At 46.7% G+C, this 17137-nt stretch overlaps 1 protein-coding gene across 5 annotated transcripts; it reads right to left on the bottom strand.

The window, feature by feature from the left end:
- Positions 1–1530: 1530 nt before the first annotated feature.
- On the bottom strand, positions 1531–14428 carry LOC111601526 (putative transcription factor capicua). 5 transcript variants are annotated; one of them, XM_030222933.1, is made up of 17 exons: positions 13089–14428; positions 12883–13020; positions 12129–12760; positions 11358–11567; positions 11104–11228; positions 8416–9222; positions 6761–8073; positions 6486–6696; positions 6105–6401; positions 3957–4108; positions 3461–3887; positions 3058–3394; positions 2836–2999; positions 2682–2774; positions 2428–2612; positions 2161–2353; positions 1531–1811 (listed from the first exon to the last, which is right to left on the bottom strand). In XM_030222933.1, exons 1-17 carry the CDS (start codon positions 14214–14216, stop codon positions 1765–1767), a joined length of 6459 nt encoding a protein of 2152 aa, XP_030078793.1. In that variant the 5' UTR covers positions 14217–14428; the 3' UTR covers positions 1531–1764. The 5 variants fall into 5 exon arrangements, with proteins under 5 accessions (XP_030078793.1, XP_030078795.1, XP_030078794.1 ...); XM_030222935.1 differs by having other exon boundaries at positions 1531–1784; XM_030222934.1 differs by having other exon boundaries at positions 6105–6398.
- Between the last annotated feature and the right edge of the window lie 2709 nt (positions 14429–17137).

Here is a 17137-nt window from a genome sequence, read left to right as displayed (position 1 = left end):
CTTTTTTAATAACTAACTATTACACAAATAAAAGGTGTGTGTATGTGAGTGTGTGTGTGTGTGTATTGTAAGTTGGCTGTCATTTGCAGCAACTAATGGAACAACTGAAGAAAAAGACTTTCATTTAAGTTTTCAATCGCAAACTAACGCGACAGGTGCAACGGACACAGCACTTTAAGTTTAATGCACACACACGTGATAATACAAAGTTGCTGACATAAAGTTGGGCCACTCGAATTGTAATTTGTTTAAAGCTTGTTTACGAGCTACTTTTACAAACTAAACAGAAGTTGGTATTGGATGTTGGTGTTGTGTCTGTGTTTGTTGAAAGCCAGATGCAGTCACACACTCTATTTATGAAATAATATTAAATAAACGACACTACACGGACAACTAAAGTTAAACATATTATTAATAGTAATAATAATCATAAAAACAATTAAAACATTCATAATTCGTATATATGTATATTGCAGCAACAGTGGAAGACAGTTTTCTCTTTCATTTTTAAGTTTATCAATTTTTTAATTGCATTGTTTATAGATTTCATTATTGCTTTTACTGTTGTTGTTTTTGTTGTTGTTTTGTTGTTGTTGTTGTGGTTGTTGTTCTTCAATATTTATTTGCTGGATACAATTGAAATATATAAGTTTAATGTAAATAATTAAGAAACAACGATCTAAACTAAACTAATTAATTATATAAATTAGATTTGTTTATTCAAATTAAATAGACAACAGTATAAAAAAATAAGGCCAGATTAATAGTAGAATAATGTACATACAATTTAAAAAATGTTTTCTCTCTTCGTTAAATGTTTCAAAAAAGAAAAACAGCTGACAATTTAAAAGCATTTTTACGTGCGGTTTTCGTTTCTTTCGAAAACCTTTAAGACTAATTAAATATATATATATATGTATATATATATTGTATAAATATATAAGTATGGTACAATACAACTACAATTTCGCCACATCGCTTACAAATTGTGTGTTTCTTATCGCTTTGTGTGTTTTGAGTTCATTTTTACAATTCTTTGTTGACTTGTGCTAGATACACTTCAAAATAATGTGCAATTCGTTTTAAGTTTTGATCTTAATATTACTTATTCTTCTTCTTTTTCATCTTGTATTCATTGTGTTTGCTTGTTTATTGTTGCGGTTGTTGTAGTTGTCTGTTGCTTGTTACATGTTTGCCTGTAAATTAATAACTAAGCCATTATACAATAATGTTTCCATACGGTATGTACTTCATATATTCTTCAAAAAGTTCTATCTTCCAACTGGTAACTCCTTCAATTCTCCATTTATTAAGCTGCTTAATAAATTCTCTCTTTCTCTTGCTCTACTGTCTCTCTGTCTCTGTTACGCTTGTAGTAAAAATGCCTATTGCAATTAAAAATTTTAATATTTTTTGTTTTTTTTTTTCATCTCTTCGATTTTGCTTTGTTTCAATATAAACTATTTCTATTGTTTTTTCTTTTACATGTATCTTATACATGCGCTGTATCTATATATGTGTATGTGTGTGTGTGTGTGTGTGTCTGTGTGTTTGGATTATTTGTGTGTGCGTTGCTGCAATTATAAATTTTGTTATCCTTATTTCGTTTACTAATTTCAAGTAATTTGTCACTCGCAGCACATCCAATTCAGATCCTGTTTTCCTGCCAAGCTCCGGCTTCCTTTTGCTCCACCTGCAGCTGTTGTCATTTTGCCTGAGCTCCTTTAGATGTTTGCTGCTGCTGTTGCTGTGTTGCAGTTGCTATTAATGTGGCTGGTGCATACCTGTCGTATAATAATACGAAAAAACATCTATACAATGTTTTCAGAATAGAAAAGGGGAATTCAAATTAAAAGTTTTCAACGAAAATGGCAAATGAAAAGTTAGTTAAGACACAAAATTTGTTTTGCACTCAAATAGTAACGTACGAAAAATTCTATAAATGTTTGTTAATGTGCACAGAAAATCTATCTATGCATCTTTGATCTATCTTTGAGGCTTGTGCTCTTCAATTTATAATTTTCTTATCTCGAATAAAGACTCTCAAAGTTAAATAAATTAAATTTGATTTTAGGATAGATAATCTCTACAACTACATATTATATTCTCCACATCTAGCAGGTCTCTATGTTAGCTCTTGAGCTGCATTGTGCCAATTACCTGACGCCGATCCAACATTTGTTTGGCTGTTCAGATTGGCGCTCAGCGTGGCCGATGACGGATTGGAGTCGGAAGGCGTGTTGGGACCGGCCGAGTGCGGTGTTCTGGGCGGATGGCCCATGTTCTTCTGGCGCACCTCGCGTATCTTCAGCTGCAGATCCTGCTTGCGTGGGAACACATCAATGTGCTTGGTCTGTGGTAGATTTGGATAACGGATAAGTAATTGCTTGCATTTCGTATAGAAATTGTTTTCTGCTTCGTGCACACCTGAAAAGCAATGGTTGCCTGAGCGGATGGGAAGACGCCGTGCTCGTTGAACAGCTGCATAACTAAATTGCGACGCGTTTCGAGGACCTTGCGGTGCCCCTTTTCGCTGACATCGGAGCGCGCGCTCTGCAACGGCGTTTTGGGTGTGCGCGGAGAACGGCCCGTTTGATCACCGGTCTCCAGTTCTGCGGCAAATTGAGGATTAGTTCCAGTAGCGTTTGTGTAAATTTGCGGACTACTTGGTCTTAGTTTACCTCTCAGATCATTGTTGAAGTCGGCGCCAAAGAAACGTTGTGTGGTGGTTGGCGGCGCCGATGCAGGTTCATCAATCGAATCATCTTCGCCCACTGAACAATGCAAAGTGTAATTAGGATCGGCTTTGACTGAACTGAGATTATGGATACATACGTTGCTTCTGCACCGGCTGCTGCACTGCATTCTTTTTGCGGTAGTTGGTGCCATAGACACGCGGCGGCGAGGGCACTGCAATGGCGCTGGGCGATTGGCAATCCTCCGGCTTGAACTGTGGCAGCGCCTTGTACTTCTTCTCAAAGTCCACTTGCCGCAGCACACTGCAAACGAAATCAGACTTAGTCTCTGCAGGCAATGCAATAGTTTTGACCAACTTACTTGTTAATTTCCTCGTTCTTCTTCTTGCGCGACACCACAGCCGGGGCAGAGGCCGGCACGCACCTTATCGGCGACTTGGAGGCCTGACTGCTCAACGTGTTGCCAATGGCCGTGGGCGATAGCGGCTGCTGCTCATCGCTGTTGGGCGTTGTCGTTGACGAGGTGGGCGTGGGCAGGGCGGAGGTAAGGCTGCTGCTGTTTACGTGGCCAATGATGGGCGACGAGGTGGCCACCTCCATCATCGTGGGCGAGTGCAGCTTGCGTCCAAGGTGCTGGCCATTGCTGACTCCACCGTAGCCGCCCGTGCTGCTAACCACGTTATCCGACTTGCTTTGAGCTGCAAATGGATTCAAATTGGTTTACTGCAAATGGCGACGGCGTTGGCGATGGCGCTAAGACTTACATAAATTCTTGCGCCGCTGCAGCGGAGCACGTCCCAGTTGCGCTGGCGTCGGCGCCAGCACAAATTGCTGACCATCAGTGTCCACCTCGACATCCACGTCGGCCTCTTCGGCAGCCTCAGTGCTGTGTTTGCCCGACGAGTCCGGCGGCGCACTAATGTGGTATGTCGCCGACTTGGGCGTCGAAGGCATCGATTTGAATGAGGGTGAGCTGGCCGGTTGCTGCTCCTGGCCATGGCCGCTTGGCGCATAGCCATGCAGGCGTAGAGTCGTCTGCGTGACAACCGGAGGCAGTGGCGGCGGCGGCGCACCCTGCACCCCAAGGCCGCTGTTGTGCTTCTTGAAGATATAACCGGGCGCGAATACATCCAACTGCGGATGCTCCAGACCTGTCGAGCTCTGCTGATGGGGCGGTGGCAGCAGTGGGTACTGTGCGGAAATACGCAAAGTTAGTCCAGGCAGAGTTCAGGGTATTTTAGACGAACTTGTTGCACTTACCGGATGACCCATGGCAAAGAACATTTTCTGAGTTGGCGCCGGACCACCTGAGCCCAGAATTTGCGCTGGCGCCGAGGCGGGCGGCGTGGCAATGCTAGCTGCATGCCCCAAGCTGACGGCTGCCGGGGAGTTGGGCACACAGGCCTGATGGGCTGCGGATGAGTTGGAGTTGATCATAAGAATGGTGGTGGCATCGTTGTTAATGCTGCTATTATTATTGTTGTTGTTGTTAATGCGTTTACAGTTATTATTATTGTTGTTGCTGCTGTTGTTGTTAGTGCCGCTGTCAACAGAGGCTGTTATGGTTAGTTCATTGGCTTTATTAGTGCTATGATTTGCTGCTGCTGCTGCTGCTGCCCCCGCCTTGGTTAGTACGGTCAGCGTGGGCGTGGTCGTGGTGGCCGTCGTGGTCAGAATGCGCGTATTGGCCGGCAGGGTGATCTTATTGCAGGCATTGATGCTGATGAAGGACAACGGACGCAATGTTGCGCCCGACGTTGGCGTCGCAACATGTGTCTGATTGTAGCTGTTGACATCGGTGATTAGCAACATTGTTGCTGGCTGCTGCACAGTGGACGCCTTTATCGATAATGTTTCGTTCAATTGTTGTGCCTGCTGCTGCTGCTGATGCTGCTGTTGTTGTTTGTGGTGCTCAGCACTGTTGTCCTCCTCGTCATCGTTGCCGTGCAGCGTGTCCAGCACCAGGGCGTCGTAGAGTATGGCTGCTCGTCCCGTGGCCTTGTTGCCATCTTGCAGCGTCAATAGTTTGCGTATTATCGACGTTGTTGTTGTTGTTGTTGTCGTTGGAGGAGGATTGGTGTTTGTATTGTTTGTTGTTGTTGTAGTTGTCGCAGCGTTATTGAAATTATTGGGAAATTGAATAAGTTGCTCGTTACAGTGACTAGTTGTTGTTGTTGTTGCTGTTGTTGTTGTTGTTGTTGTGGTAATGGTGGTGGTGTTGGTGGTGGTGGTGGTGGTTGTCATTGAATTTGCTGTTGTTGTTGATGAGGTTGTTAATGCTGCTGATGTCTGAGCTTTGGCGCTCTTGAAAAACAATGGCGGCGGTGTGTTGTGTTGTGGTGTAACGGTTCTTTGGTGTGTGCGGATGATGGTAAAATGATTTCGCGGCAGCGACGAAGCCGTCGCAATGATCGTTGACGTTGGCGTCGGCGTTGGCGTCAGCGTCGGTGTTGGCACGCGCGTTATAACTGTTGGCGGAGTTTCGACGCGTCGCTGATGCAGATGCTTCAGCTGCTGGTGTGGTGAGTTACTCGGCTGCAGTGGCGTCAGCGAGCGCACTATGGTGAATTGCTTGCGCTTAAAGCTGGCGGGCAATGCCGTGGGCAAGGGCGTCACTGGCTTCGGAGGCGTGCACTGCGAAATGTCAACGAGATCTGTGGACACGCAGGCCAGCTCGGCCATGAACTGCTCGTCGTCTTCATCATCGTCGTCGTCGTCATCTTCGTCGTCGTCGTCGTCGTCGTCGTCGATGTCGTCTTCGTCGATCGCTTCATCGGCTGCTGCAGCGTCCTCGTCCGTGGCTAGATCGGTGCTGGGATTGATTATGTCTTGTTCTTGTTTTGGTTCGAGTTCAGTGGCTTTTCGAGTTTCTTTTTCTTTTTTTTTTTTTGATGAAAGTTGTGCGACGCATGGAAATGGACAAGGTAGAAGCGCGCGATTTGTATAAGTGACGAGGTGTGTGTGTGTGTGTGAGAGTGTGAGGATTATGCAAGCGTTTGGAGAAATAGAGAGAAAGATGTTATGCATAAGGCTTTCGTTATAAAACAAAAACAAAAACCTCTCAAGATGAGCGTCAGTTATGTACATACGTCAGATGCAAATGGACGAGGCGAAGGGCGGCGGGTGGTTGGGTGGTTGGGTTTAATTTTGTCTTTGGTATACAATATTCAAAATGCATTTCAAATCATATCAAATAATTAGCTAAAATCATAGTCACAAATAAAGCCAATTCGTTTTGGTTATTACGAAACTAAGCAGAAACAACAACAAAAGGGCAGCGCGGATTTAAATAATAATAAAATTAATGATAATAATAATAATAATAATAATAGTAATAATAATAATAATAATGTTTTTTTTTTCTTTTCGTATTTCGTCATCTAACACTTGCTATGGCTGGAAGCTCACCTCTCACATCGGTCGGACTGCACAGCGTATGCGGCACGGGATAATGGTATTGCTTCTGGCTGAGGGCCGTCGCTATTGGCACATTGAAGTTGAAGATGGCGCTGCTGGGCGGCGGTGCGCTAATCACGCCGCCGGTGGGCACTCCGACGCCGGCGCCATTTAGCTTGTATGGCGATGGCGGCTCCTGCTTGATGTCCTCCTGCTTAATGTGCGCCTGCAGCTGCTGCTCGTCCGACTTGCAACCGGTAGAGCTGCTGCCCTTGGGACTGATGGGCATCGATTTGAAGGCGCCGCCTGCTGAATTGCAAACACAAAAAAGAAAAGTGGAGAACAATGAGCAACTGTTGCTTGGCCAAGGGATTAGTCTTTGTGCTTGCTCGCCTGTGGGTTGGAATGGTGTTACACCGATTGGATTCTTGGGACTCGTGTAGTGCGTGTACATGGGCATCTGTGGGTACGGCAGCATGGTGCTCTCCAGTCCCGGGTGCGCCTTGATGGCCTTCGGCTTCAATGTGATCTCGCGCTCAGCGCTAGACGTCGGAGCGGCCATTGCCTGGCCATTGCAGAGGCTCGCATGGTCTTCCTGAGTGCGCTGCGAAGAGAGATTTAGGATAATAATTTGGTTAGCTACTGTGAGCTAGTCGCCGATGACGCACCTGTTCCGCGTCCGTCTGGAGCTGTTGCTGCGGTTGCTTGCGGTAGTCGTAGGGCGCTTCATCCATGTCCAAGTCGTTGACACGCTCGAGGCACTGCAGATCCAATTTCTTGGCCGGCTGCTCATCCTCGACGACGACCATGTGCTCGTCCTCATCGGAGTGCAGCTCGTTCTTGAGCTGCTTAGCCTTGCAGTTGCCCTGAGACTGGCCAGCAATGGTTGTGGGCGTCTCGTCGCACGCAATGTTGTAGGTGTCAATGGTCAGTGGGATGATGTCGCCCTGCAGCTCGACGGCTTGGGCGCCGCCGCTGCCGCTGCCACCGGGTGTGGAGGGGCACATGTCATCCAGCGAATCGGAGCCATCCACGGAGACAAGTCGCTGCTTGGCATCGGCTGTGCTGGCATTGCCCGCAGCAGCTGCGTTGCCCTTGCCGCCAGATGTTGAGGACTTGCGTCGGTCCTTGGAGCACCATTTCCAATCGGGATGCTGCTGGAAGTGCTCATCCTTCATCGCTTTGGCCAGCTCATGATACTGGGCCTTCTCGTCCTGCTTCAGCGCATACCACCATTCGCCCAGTATTTTGCTAACCGTTCGATTGTCCTGGTTGGGATGCTTCTTGTGCACCACTTTGCGATGCTTCTTGGAGAATATCATAAAAGCGTTCATCGGTCTTCGTATCTTCTTGCCAGCTGCGGCTGCTGGCTGCTGCGGCTGCTGCTGCTGCTGTTGTTGTTGCTGCTGTTGCTGTTGCTGCTGCTGCTGCTGCAGCGCACTGAGCGACTGACTGCGTCGCTTAGCCGCAGACGTCGTCGCACCATCGCTGGCATCGTGGCACTCATCCAATTTGCGTATGTTGCTGTTGTATGTGGGCAGTCGCATGGCTGCCGTCGCTGCCTTCTTGCCATTCGAAATGCCTGGCGCACTGGGCGTCGTCTCGAAGACATCGTCATCCAGTTGGTCTTCGTGCTCCTCAGCCTCGTCCGTCGCACTGGTCCCAGCAGCTGCTGCGGCTGCCGCTGCCGCTGCCACCTTGGCGTCGTTGATGGAACAGTTCAGTGGCTTGCCAGGCGAAGACAGTGGTGCGGGCACAATCAAATGATTGTTGTTGTGATTCAGCGGCGAATGCTGCTGCTGCGCTGCAGACGTTGTCGACAACGCCTGCTGCTGCTGCTGCTGCTGCTGATGGTGCAACATGGCCACGCTGTAGTTGCTGTTTGTGGTTGTCGTTGTCACCGCCGTCGCTGGCGGTGCTTTGGTCACGGCTGGCATTTGCGGCAGTAGCTTTTGCCATGGATAGCTAGCCGCATTGTAGCCTGCAAGGAAGGACACCAAGTAAAGGAAGTTAAGTAGAGAAAGCAAACAACATTCAACTGCGTAGTCATGTCCGTGGTCTCTAGGCTTACATTATCTAAGAAATAACTGAAGATCAAGCGGAAATCCTTTAGGTTTATTGCGTTACTCAATGCCGCAGCTTTTATTGATTTGAAAAGTTGTTATCAATTTGTCTTTGCTTAAATTAAATTTAAATCCAAGCAAATTCAATCAACAACTTCGAATCGGTTATCAAGGGAAAAGCAACTTCCTTATCAGCTTATTTGTGCCAGGTCAATGCAATCAGTCGGAAAATTCTAGTCAACAGTCTATGGGGCACTCACCGTTTTTTGGCAATGACTTGTCCTGTGCTGTCGTCCCGGCCACTGCTACGGATGTGGGCGTGGTTGGCGGATGTGGGTGAAATGCGACCGACGTAGGCGGCGGTGGCTGCGGTTGCTGTTGCTGCTGTTGGTGCTGCTGTTGCTGTTGCTGCTGCTGCTGTTGGTGCTGTTGGCCAACGGAAACAGCCAATGAATTCTGCGAATGAATGTGCGACTGTTGGCCAGCATTCACAATGACAGGATGAAATGTTTGATGGCTGGCTGTGGACACTACAACATGTTGTTGTTGCTGCTGCTGCTGCTGCTGTTGCTGGTGTTGTTGCTGGCTGCTGGAGATGCGTATAACACTAGTCGCATGGCCGAGACTGCTGCTGGGCGGCACGGGGGGCGCTGGCAGCGCATTGAGATGAGCGGCAGGTGGTTGTTGTTGCTGTGGCGGCGGTGCATGCATCACCAGCGAAACGGCCGCCGTTTGTGGCGGTGGCGGCGGCGGCTGTTGCTGCATATTTTGACTGCTCTCCCAGCCATTGTTGTTGTTGTTGCTGTTGTTGCCATTGTTGTTGGTGTTGTACAATACCGGACTGGGTGTTGTCTTCCATTTGCTATCCAGCGGCACAGCAGCAACTGTTGTCACATGCTGCTGTTGCTGCTGCTGCTGCGACTGGTTAGCAATGGGCGTAAAGAAATTTTGCCTATGATTGGACACATTGACCGGGGAGTGGGCGATGGCGTTCAGCGGCGAGGCGCCGGCATGATTCACGGGTGATGTATACGATGGCGTAGCAGAGCGCGAGCTGCTCAGTGACACTGCAGAGTGAGAGAGAGTAGTAGCAGAAACCGAGAGAGAGAGAGAGAGAGAGAGGGAAAGAGAGAAGGGAACTGTTAGATATTTGTTGCAAGCACAAATTGTTTTCATTTCAGTTATTATTACATAAGCACTGTAAATACAATTTAGCGCCCAGCTCAAAATCCTGGAACGCATTCATATTTGCTGTTGCTGCTGCTGCTTGTTGTTGCTGCTTTTTTGTTGCTGTCTACTCGACTGCCGCCTGCTGCTCAGTTAGGAACAAACACTTTGATTGGCATCACTTTCGGCACATATTTTCATTTTCGTATTTAATTTGCTTGAAAACTTTTTTGTCGTCGTTGTCACATTCGTTTTGTCTGCTGCATTCGCATCGGTATTCACTTTTTTTTATTTGATTTTATTTTATTTTTTGCTTTTGCGCCGCGTTCTGTCTTCTTGCCTTGCCTTTGACAGTTTTCAACATTAAATGCGACGACGGCGACGGCGACGACGACGACGACGTCAAAAGAACAGCCAGCAAGCACTTCTACTGAGCGGCCAGCGACGGCGGCAGCGGCAGCATAAACTGAGCGCCGCTCTCTCGCTATCGCCAGTTGTTCGTTTGCTTCGCTCTCTCATGCGCTCGCTCTTTGGGTTCACGCTCACGCTCACGACGTCCATGTTTGTTTACCTGTTGTGTCGGTTGGTGCTTTGGCTGTGTGGGTGCTGCTGCATGTCTGTGTGTCTCTCTTTGTGTGCGTACGTTTGCCTGTGTGTGTGTGTGTGTGTGCGTGTGAGCACGCTCTCTCAAGTGCATTTTTGTTTAGGTAAAAACGAATCAAAGGCAGGGCAAATAACGAGAAAAGAAGAATCTGTTGCGATCCGCACGCAGCGCGCTTTTGTTTCGGCTGCGCAGCATTGTTCGTTTCAAGTGGCGGCGTCGCTGACGTCGCTGCATTGATCGCATGCAGGTGCATTGGAATGCGTGCGCGTCGCTGTCGTTGCCGGCGTCGACGTTGACGTCGCTGCGTCTGCATTTTACTTTTGCGTGTAAATCACGCTGCGGTCACACTTTCAAGTGGCTAGCTAACGTTGTTGTTATTATTGTTGCTGCTGCACGCACACCTCAAACAATAGCACCCCTCATCGACTACGGCCCCGAGAACACCTTAACAAAACCAACGACCTTTGTCCAGAGCGCTGTGCGTGTGTGTGTGGGTTTATGTACATATATGAAATGGTCAGCAGCGGCGCTGCCATAATAAAACTTTATGATAGGCATTTTTATAGAGAATTGGAAATGCATTCAAAGCAGTGTGAAAGTCTCAGCAATACCGAACACTCAGCTGCGCTACATGCTATTTTGTATGTATACCAAAATTTTGTAATCTTCGAATCAAGATTTTTTGGGAGTTCAAGTTCCACTCGAATTCGATGAAATTAGATTGATTGAAATCAGATTGAGCCTAAACAATGAACTAATTAAAAGATTTTACAGATATCAAAAAATCAAGTATTTGAACTCCATTCAGAGCTGTGGTGTGCAGCGCATTTGGCAGTCGTTCGTGCCGAAGCTAAATGCATATCTGTAGAAGCGCCGTCAAGCTGCCTGGATGCAGTCGAGAGGCTGCGCTGCAGAGCGATCTTAACTGTTTTGCAGCTGTGTGGGTAATTGCGTGAACAGAGGCAGATTAACAGCTAAAGCTGGCGCTCATTTGGGCATTGAGAAGCAAGTCCAGCCCAGGTCAACGTTAGCTGGGAAAGCCAGCCTTGAAAATGAATGCGAGCTAACTATGAATAAATAAACGTTTTGCTTTTATGATTCGAGTGGTGGAGGAGGAGGATCGACAGCAACGGCGCAGCGGTGTCATAAAAAGTCAAGAGGTGTGAGTTGCACGTACCTAACATGGCGGCCACATCGGTCTCTTCCTGATCATAGCGACCCGTGACCCGATAGTTGGGCGATGTTTCCGAATCGCGAGAGTTGTCCTCATCGTTTTGTGTTTTGCTGCTCGAACGGCTATCACTAAAGTAGGCAGAGAGAATAAAAAGAGAGAGAGAGAGAGAGAGAGAGAGGGGAAGAGAGATGTGTGATAAGTAGAGAGCGTTAGAACAGCAGCATTGACTGGCAAAGCTGTTAGGTTTATAGCCGCACCTGAGAAAACGACCCGGCCCCGTTGATGAGGGCAGCGCATTGTTGCCCTTCTGATTCAAATGTCTGGAACAATAGCCACGCCGCTGAGATTCTTTCATGCACATCATGCAGAGACGTCGCCATTGCTTGCCATTGTACTTCTTGCGCACTCCGGATTCCGATTCCACAATGTCGCCCTTCTTGAAGCGATGCGGCGTCGTTGCCTGAGATCTGTCAACGAAAATACACTCCTTAATACACAAGACACAGGCACACATACACCTCGCATATGTCTATGTATGCAATTCATGAAATTTAGTTAAGGCACTGCTCAAAATACTTGAGCCAACGGGTTACAGCCGCTGGCAGCGCAGCTGACGCCAGCAGCGCCTGTTAACATAGTTCTCTTGATAACAAGTCTCAAGAGAACATTGGCAAAAATTCTAAATATAACTGAAGTAAATATATATATTTATATATATATATTTGTTGTAGACTTAAGAAGTTTGAAATAAAACTGAATTTAAACAATCTAAAATTGTTAATATTCAACTGCCTTACTACCTTTAAAAGCAAATATTATAGCTAACATTGAATCCATTGAAAATGGAGCAAGAATCTTTAAGAAAGAGTTAGGAAAGCGTTTTCTAATGTTTTTCAAGCAGTTTTGGCCTTAAAATATCTATGATAAAGCAAAATATGTTAATCATTGCTTGTTATCAAAATCAATTTCTTATCTTTAAACATTCTTCAACTATAAAATTACTGTTGGCAGTTCAAGTATGGCCTTACCTTGGTGTTGCTGGATGAGATCGTGGTGTCAGCCTCTGATCGATTAGGCTGGATGTGCTGCCTCGACTTTGCATGCTGCTGCGCTTGCTGCAGGCGCTCATCTTCTCGGCATCCACGTCCCCAGCAGCCGGGGAGTAGTCGATGCCGACGCGCTTCAGCTCATCATCGGAGTCGTAGTCGTCGTAGCCGCGATGCTGTTGCTGCTGCTGTTGTTGCGCTGGCGATGGCACGTGCATTTTTAGTTGCTGGTGGTGGTGCTGCTGCTGCTGGCCATTGCTGCCCGGCGAGATCACGATGTCCGGCAGCCCATTGGTCTGCTGGTGCTCCACATGGGTCAATGGCGGCGGCGGCGGCACTGCGCCGCCCTGGAACGGCGACGTGGCAGCCGCTCGATAATACTCATGTTTCTGCAGTCCTGCATGCCCGGCCAGCGGCGTGCTCGTGGGCAACTTGCCATCGTAACGTGTAGCCACAAAGGCCTTCGGATAAACGCCACTGCTGCTGCTGCCCAGCTCCGATTTGCGTTTACCGCCTACGGCTGCTGTGGCCGCTGGCGCCAGCTCGTTCAGCTCATCCCACCAGGGCGGCAGCAGCAGGCGCAAGTCCGCTCGACGCACAACTTTTGTATTGGGCTGCAGGAGAAAAGAAGCAAAGCACATCAAACAACAAGCTAACGAAATGCCTATAAACTGTATGCTGAACGAGCCATCCAGAGTCGGCTTAAACTTTCCCTAGCTTTATATATTAAGCTTACCAATTCTTCATTGACCAATTGCACGGTGTATTGCTTGGTGCCCTGGTTGATGTCCATAATGATGCCCTCCACATACACGAAGTCGGCGGTGCGACCCTCGCGACTCTGGCGCACACAGACCCGGGCAGCTATCGTGATCTGCGGGAGTTGAAGGTGATGCATTAGCAGCTGGACATCAGCTGTGAGTGGAGGCATTTGGTACTTACATCAGCCATGGGTGGACTGGCGTCCAGTATCACATTGTAGCGTCCCTGCTGCAGCACATCCTGATACAGTTGCTGGCCGAATTCAGAGGCATCAAATTTCACGAGTATTGAGGGTGGCGTTGTCGTGGGCGTGGCTGCTGCCTCATGCACTTGCAGTATTTTGCCAGGTGCATAACACTTGCCAACTTTGGCCAGGACACGCGTATTAGTCCAATCGCTGAGATCAAGTAGAGCAACAGGCTCATGTTGTTGCGGTTGCGGCGGCGACTGCAGCTGCTGTTGCTGTTGCTGCTGTTCCTGTACATGTTGCTGATTGTGTGAGTTAAAGCTAAAACGATGTTGTTGCTGCTGGTGGTGCTGCTGCTGCTGCTGATAGTAGACGGGCGTATGCGTGCGCGAATGGTTGATTGTGGCATGGCTGTTGATGTTGCTGCTGCTGTTGTTGCTGCTGTTGTTGCCACTGGCAACATGTTGCTTGTAAGTACTGGTCGCATGTTGCAGCGGTGATGCGATTATAATACGTTGCTGCTGCTGCTGCGGCTGCTGCCTGATTTCGTTGCTGTTGCCGGCGCCTGCACCTGCACCTGCACAATTCATATGGCGCAAAGCTAATGTATTTTGCTGCACGGCAGCAATATTGCCATTGGATAGCGCATCGCTGTTGCCATTTGTCTCGGCGGGTTTCTGTTGCTTGTACAGCGTATGCTGTTGTTGATGCAATTGTTGTTGCTCGGCTTTGTCCAGCTCAGCTGGATCAAATTTGCGCTTCTTGGGATGTTGGCGCGGCTGTGTTGGCAGCTGAGGTGTTGCTGTTGCTGGCTGTAACTGTAATTGTGGCTGAAACAACACATGTTGCTGCTGCTGCTGATGCTGCTGCTGATGCTGCTGTTGTGTATCAACTGTTGCTGCTGTAGTTGTTGCTGTTGCTGTTGTTGTTGTTGCTGTTGGTATACCGGCGGCTGCAGTTGTTGGTATAACCATTGTATTGGCGGCAGCAACAAAATGTTGCTGCTGCTGCTGATGGAGGTGTTTATTTGTTATGACATAAGTTTCGCCAGCAGCAACTGCTGTTGCTGCTGCTCCAGTGTGTGTTGCTGTTGCTGCTGTTCCATTGGCAGCGCTGAGCATCTTAGTTGCTGTTGCTCTCCTCGTTGTGGTCGTTCCAATTGTAGCAGCAACATGTGTGTGGCTTCTTGTTGCTGTTGTGTCGTTGCTTCTGTTCCTAATATTGGCTAGTGTTGGTCGGCTTATTGCTCTGGCTAATACAATAGTTGCTGTTGCTATTGCTGTCGTGCAACAATATCGCTCGCAGCATCAGCAACATCATTTGGCATCGCCGTCTGCAAATGGAAAATACAAATTGTTCATTAATCATGTGAAGTACTGTAGCATTCACCAACATGGGCAAAAATCCATTTCATAATTAGTGCAATTCACATCCTGACACTGCTCCGACATCCTTTGACCATTGGCGCCTGTTGCCGGGCCAATAAATTTCAATCACTGGCCAAAAATACTCTGCCCCACTGAAAACATATATATCTTGAATGTGGGAGTGTGTGTGTGTGTGTGTGTGTGCGTGTGCGAGGACGACAGCGGAAACATTTTAATTTACACAGCCGTCCAGAGGCGTGGCTGGGATCCTGGCGTAGGAGGCCTTATTTTCTCTCTCTCGAAAAGAGTAAAAATAAAATGCTCGTATAAATGATACTTGAAACATTTTATACCAATGCCCATCAAAACGCCCACACAAATACACCTACACACACACCCACATTCAACCACACAACAGCTCAGTACAGTTGCATACAAAGTCCAAATCTGGCAACCCCGTATAGAAAGAAGCAAACAGCTAAAAAGCTCGACAAGCGACGCGTCGCGACGTCAAGTACAATGGGCAATTTGAATTAAATGTTAAAAAAAACCATGTGTACTTTTTGACTACAATTAATATATTATTTAAGAATGTTTTATGCAGCCATAAATCACATATATTCCTGTTCCGTAGATAGTCAAAAAAAAAATTCAATCGAACTTTAAAGATATACTATCTAAAGTAAAATAGAGTTTCATGTTTATAAATAAATTTTATTTTTGTTATATATAAATTTTAAATTATATTTTTTAAATTATATTATTTCTCAAACTCTTAAGCAAAAAAGATTATTTTGTATTTTTTTATTTATAATTTTTCAACTCTTCTTTTTACAATTTGTTATAAATTTTGATATTTAAATTTTGGTCATAATTCTTATAATCGACCCCACTGTGCTTCGCTGCTGCAGCCTCGACTTTGACGAACTTGCGCGTCAGACCTTCGACAAACCGCCACCCATCGACCACCGCCCACCGCCCACCGCCCACCGCCCACCTGCTGAGTAAAGAGTGGGTCGGCAGAGGTCGGTCGACTTATATTTAGATTATTCGGTTGCACACGCCGAGAACTGCGAGTCGACGAATCAACGCTGAGGCACATAGTTACCAAGGAAGAAAAACGAATTGTGGTTTCCAGATAAATTGGTTCAATAGAAACGAAAAGCTAGTAATCAGTGTGCTGATAAGAAATAGTTATTGAAGAATGAATCGAAAAGGCAGCTGCGGAATTAATTGATTGACTCTATCCCATTATTGTCTGATTTATACAGAAACTAGACGATTCCAAGATACTCTATAAAAGACAGCTTATTTAGAGCGTGGGTTTTATTCTTTAAATTCATTTAAGCTGATTTTATTGAATAATTCATTTATATCCCTCGTTTCTATCTGCCTTTGCAATACGCTCACACTTTAAGAACGAAAATCTGTTGCATACTCCCAGGCTGTACGTAAATACCTCTCGCGTGTGCGTGTCTGTGTGTGTGCCTGTGTGCATTTACGTAAGCTGTTCGTTAGACTGCTGCAGCGTTGCCGTATTTTCTCAAACCAGTGCAAATCGGTTTATCATTCACTTCACACAAAACATAAAATCGTTCTTGCTCCATCTCTTTCGCTGCTGAGCTGTGTGTAGGCGTAATTGCGGGAAATAACTGCCACGCCCATTGTGGGCTAAGCGACAGCACAGCAGCAGCATGAGAAAAAACAATTTGAAAAAAAATATAGATGGCAGATGTAACATAGCAACAGGATCTAGCTAAATATAGAACCGTAAGATGTTGTTGTTTTTTGCTGCAGCAACTCATCTGCTGCCACTGCTGCTGCTGCGGCTGCTGCTGTGAGGGACAAGTGCAATGATTGCTTTATTTTTATTTCATTTCTCTCTTTGCTTTTTTACAACTTTTCTTTTCATTACTGCTGGTTGCCAGGCTCAATCGCCTTGCAGCTGTGTGTGCTGTTCTGTGTGTATAAGAGCGAGAGAAAGACACAGAGAGACAGATAGACAGAGAGAGAGAGAGAAGAGTTTCTTATGCTGCGACTGCTTTTCATTCTCTCTTTATTATTGTGTTTTGCATCAGACAGCGCTATGAAGAAGCTTCTCCATTTTATTGGTCAGCTTTTATACATAGAACAGCAACCTCTGTATATTTTCTATGCCTATCTCTGAGCAGGAGTGAGTGTGGGTGTGAGGAGTTTGCTCTGCTTTGCACTGCTACCGATGCGTGCTTAAGTAAATCTACCGTACGCCCGACTGGCTATTTGGTGTGACCTCCAGAGCCACACTTCACCAGCTCCTTTTGCCTGCCAATCATTCCAGCCCAGCTTCTGATACACTGGTGTCCCGACAGAGATGACCCGCTCAATAACTGTTTGCATAGGAGGAAAGACTGCATTGTGTTTAAAAAACAATTAAGCGAGCCAATGTGTGGCCTGCATACATACAGTTCTCATACTGCCCCAGGTTATATAAATTCGTGAATGATGTATGCGTATGCACTTATGTTTGCTCATTTATTTGGCCACTTCTGTTTCTGTTTGTGGTTGTGGGTCACTCACATTGCGCTATTCATTTCAAGTTTTGACCACAGACCAAATTCTGATTATGACTGTGTGCATTATTACAATTATCTATTCATTGTACTTGGCGTTATTCCAAAAACCTGTGTTTGTCAGTT

The sequence above is a fragment of the Drosophila hydei genome, unplaced genomic scaffold (assembly GCF_003285905.1).
Source record: "Drosophila hydei strain 15085-1641.00,03,60 unplaced genomic scaffold, DhydRS2 tig00000063-arrow-pilon, whole genome shotgun sequence".
Taxonomy (NCBI): Eukaryota; Metazoa; Arthropoda; class Insecta; order Diptera; family Drosophilidae; genus Drosophila; species Drosophila hydei.
This window is presented reverse-complemented; position numbering and strand designations above follow the sequence as displayed.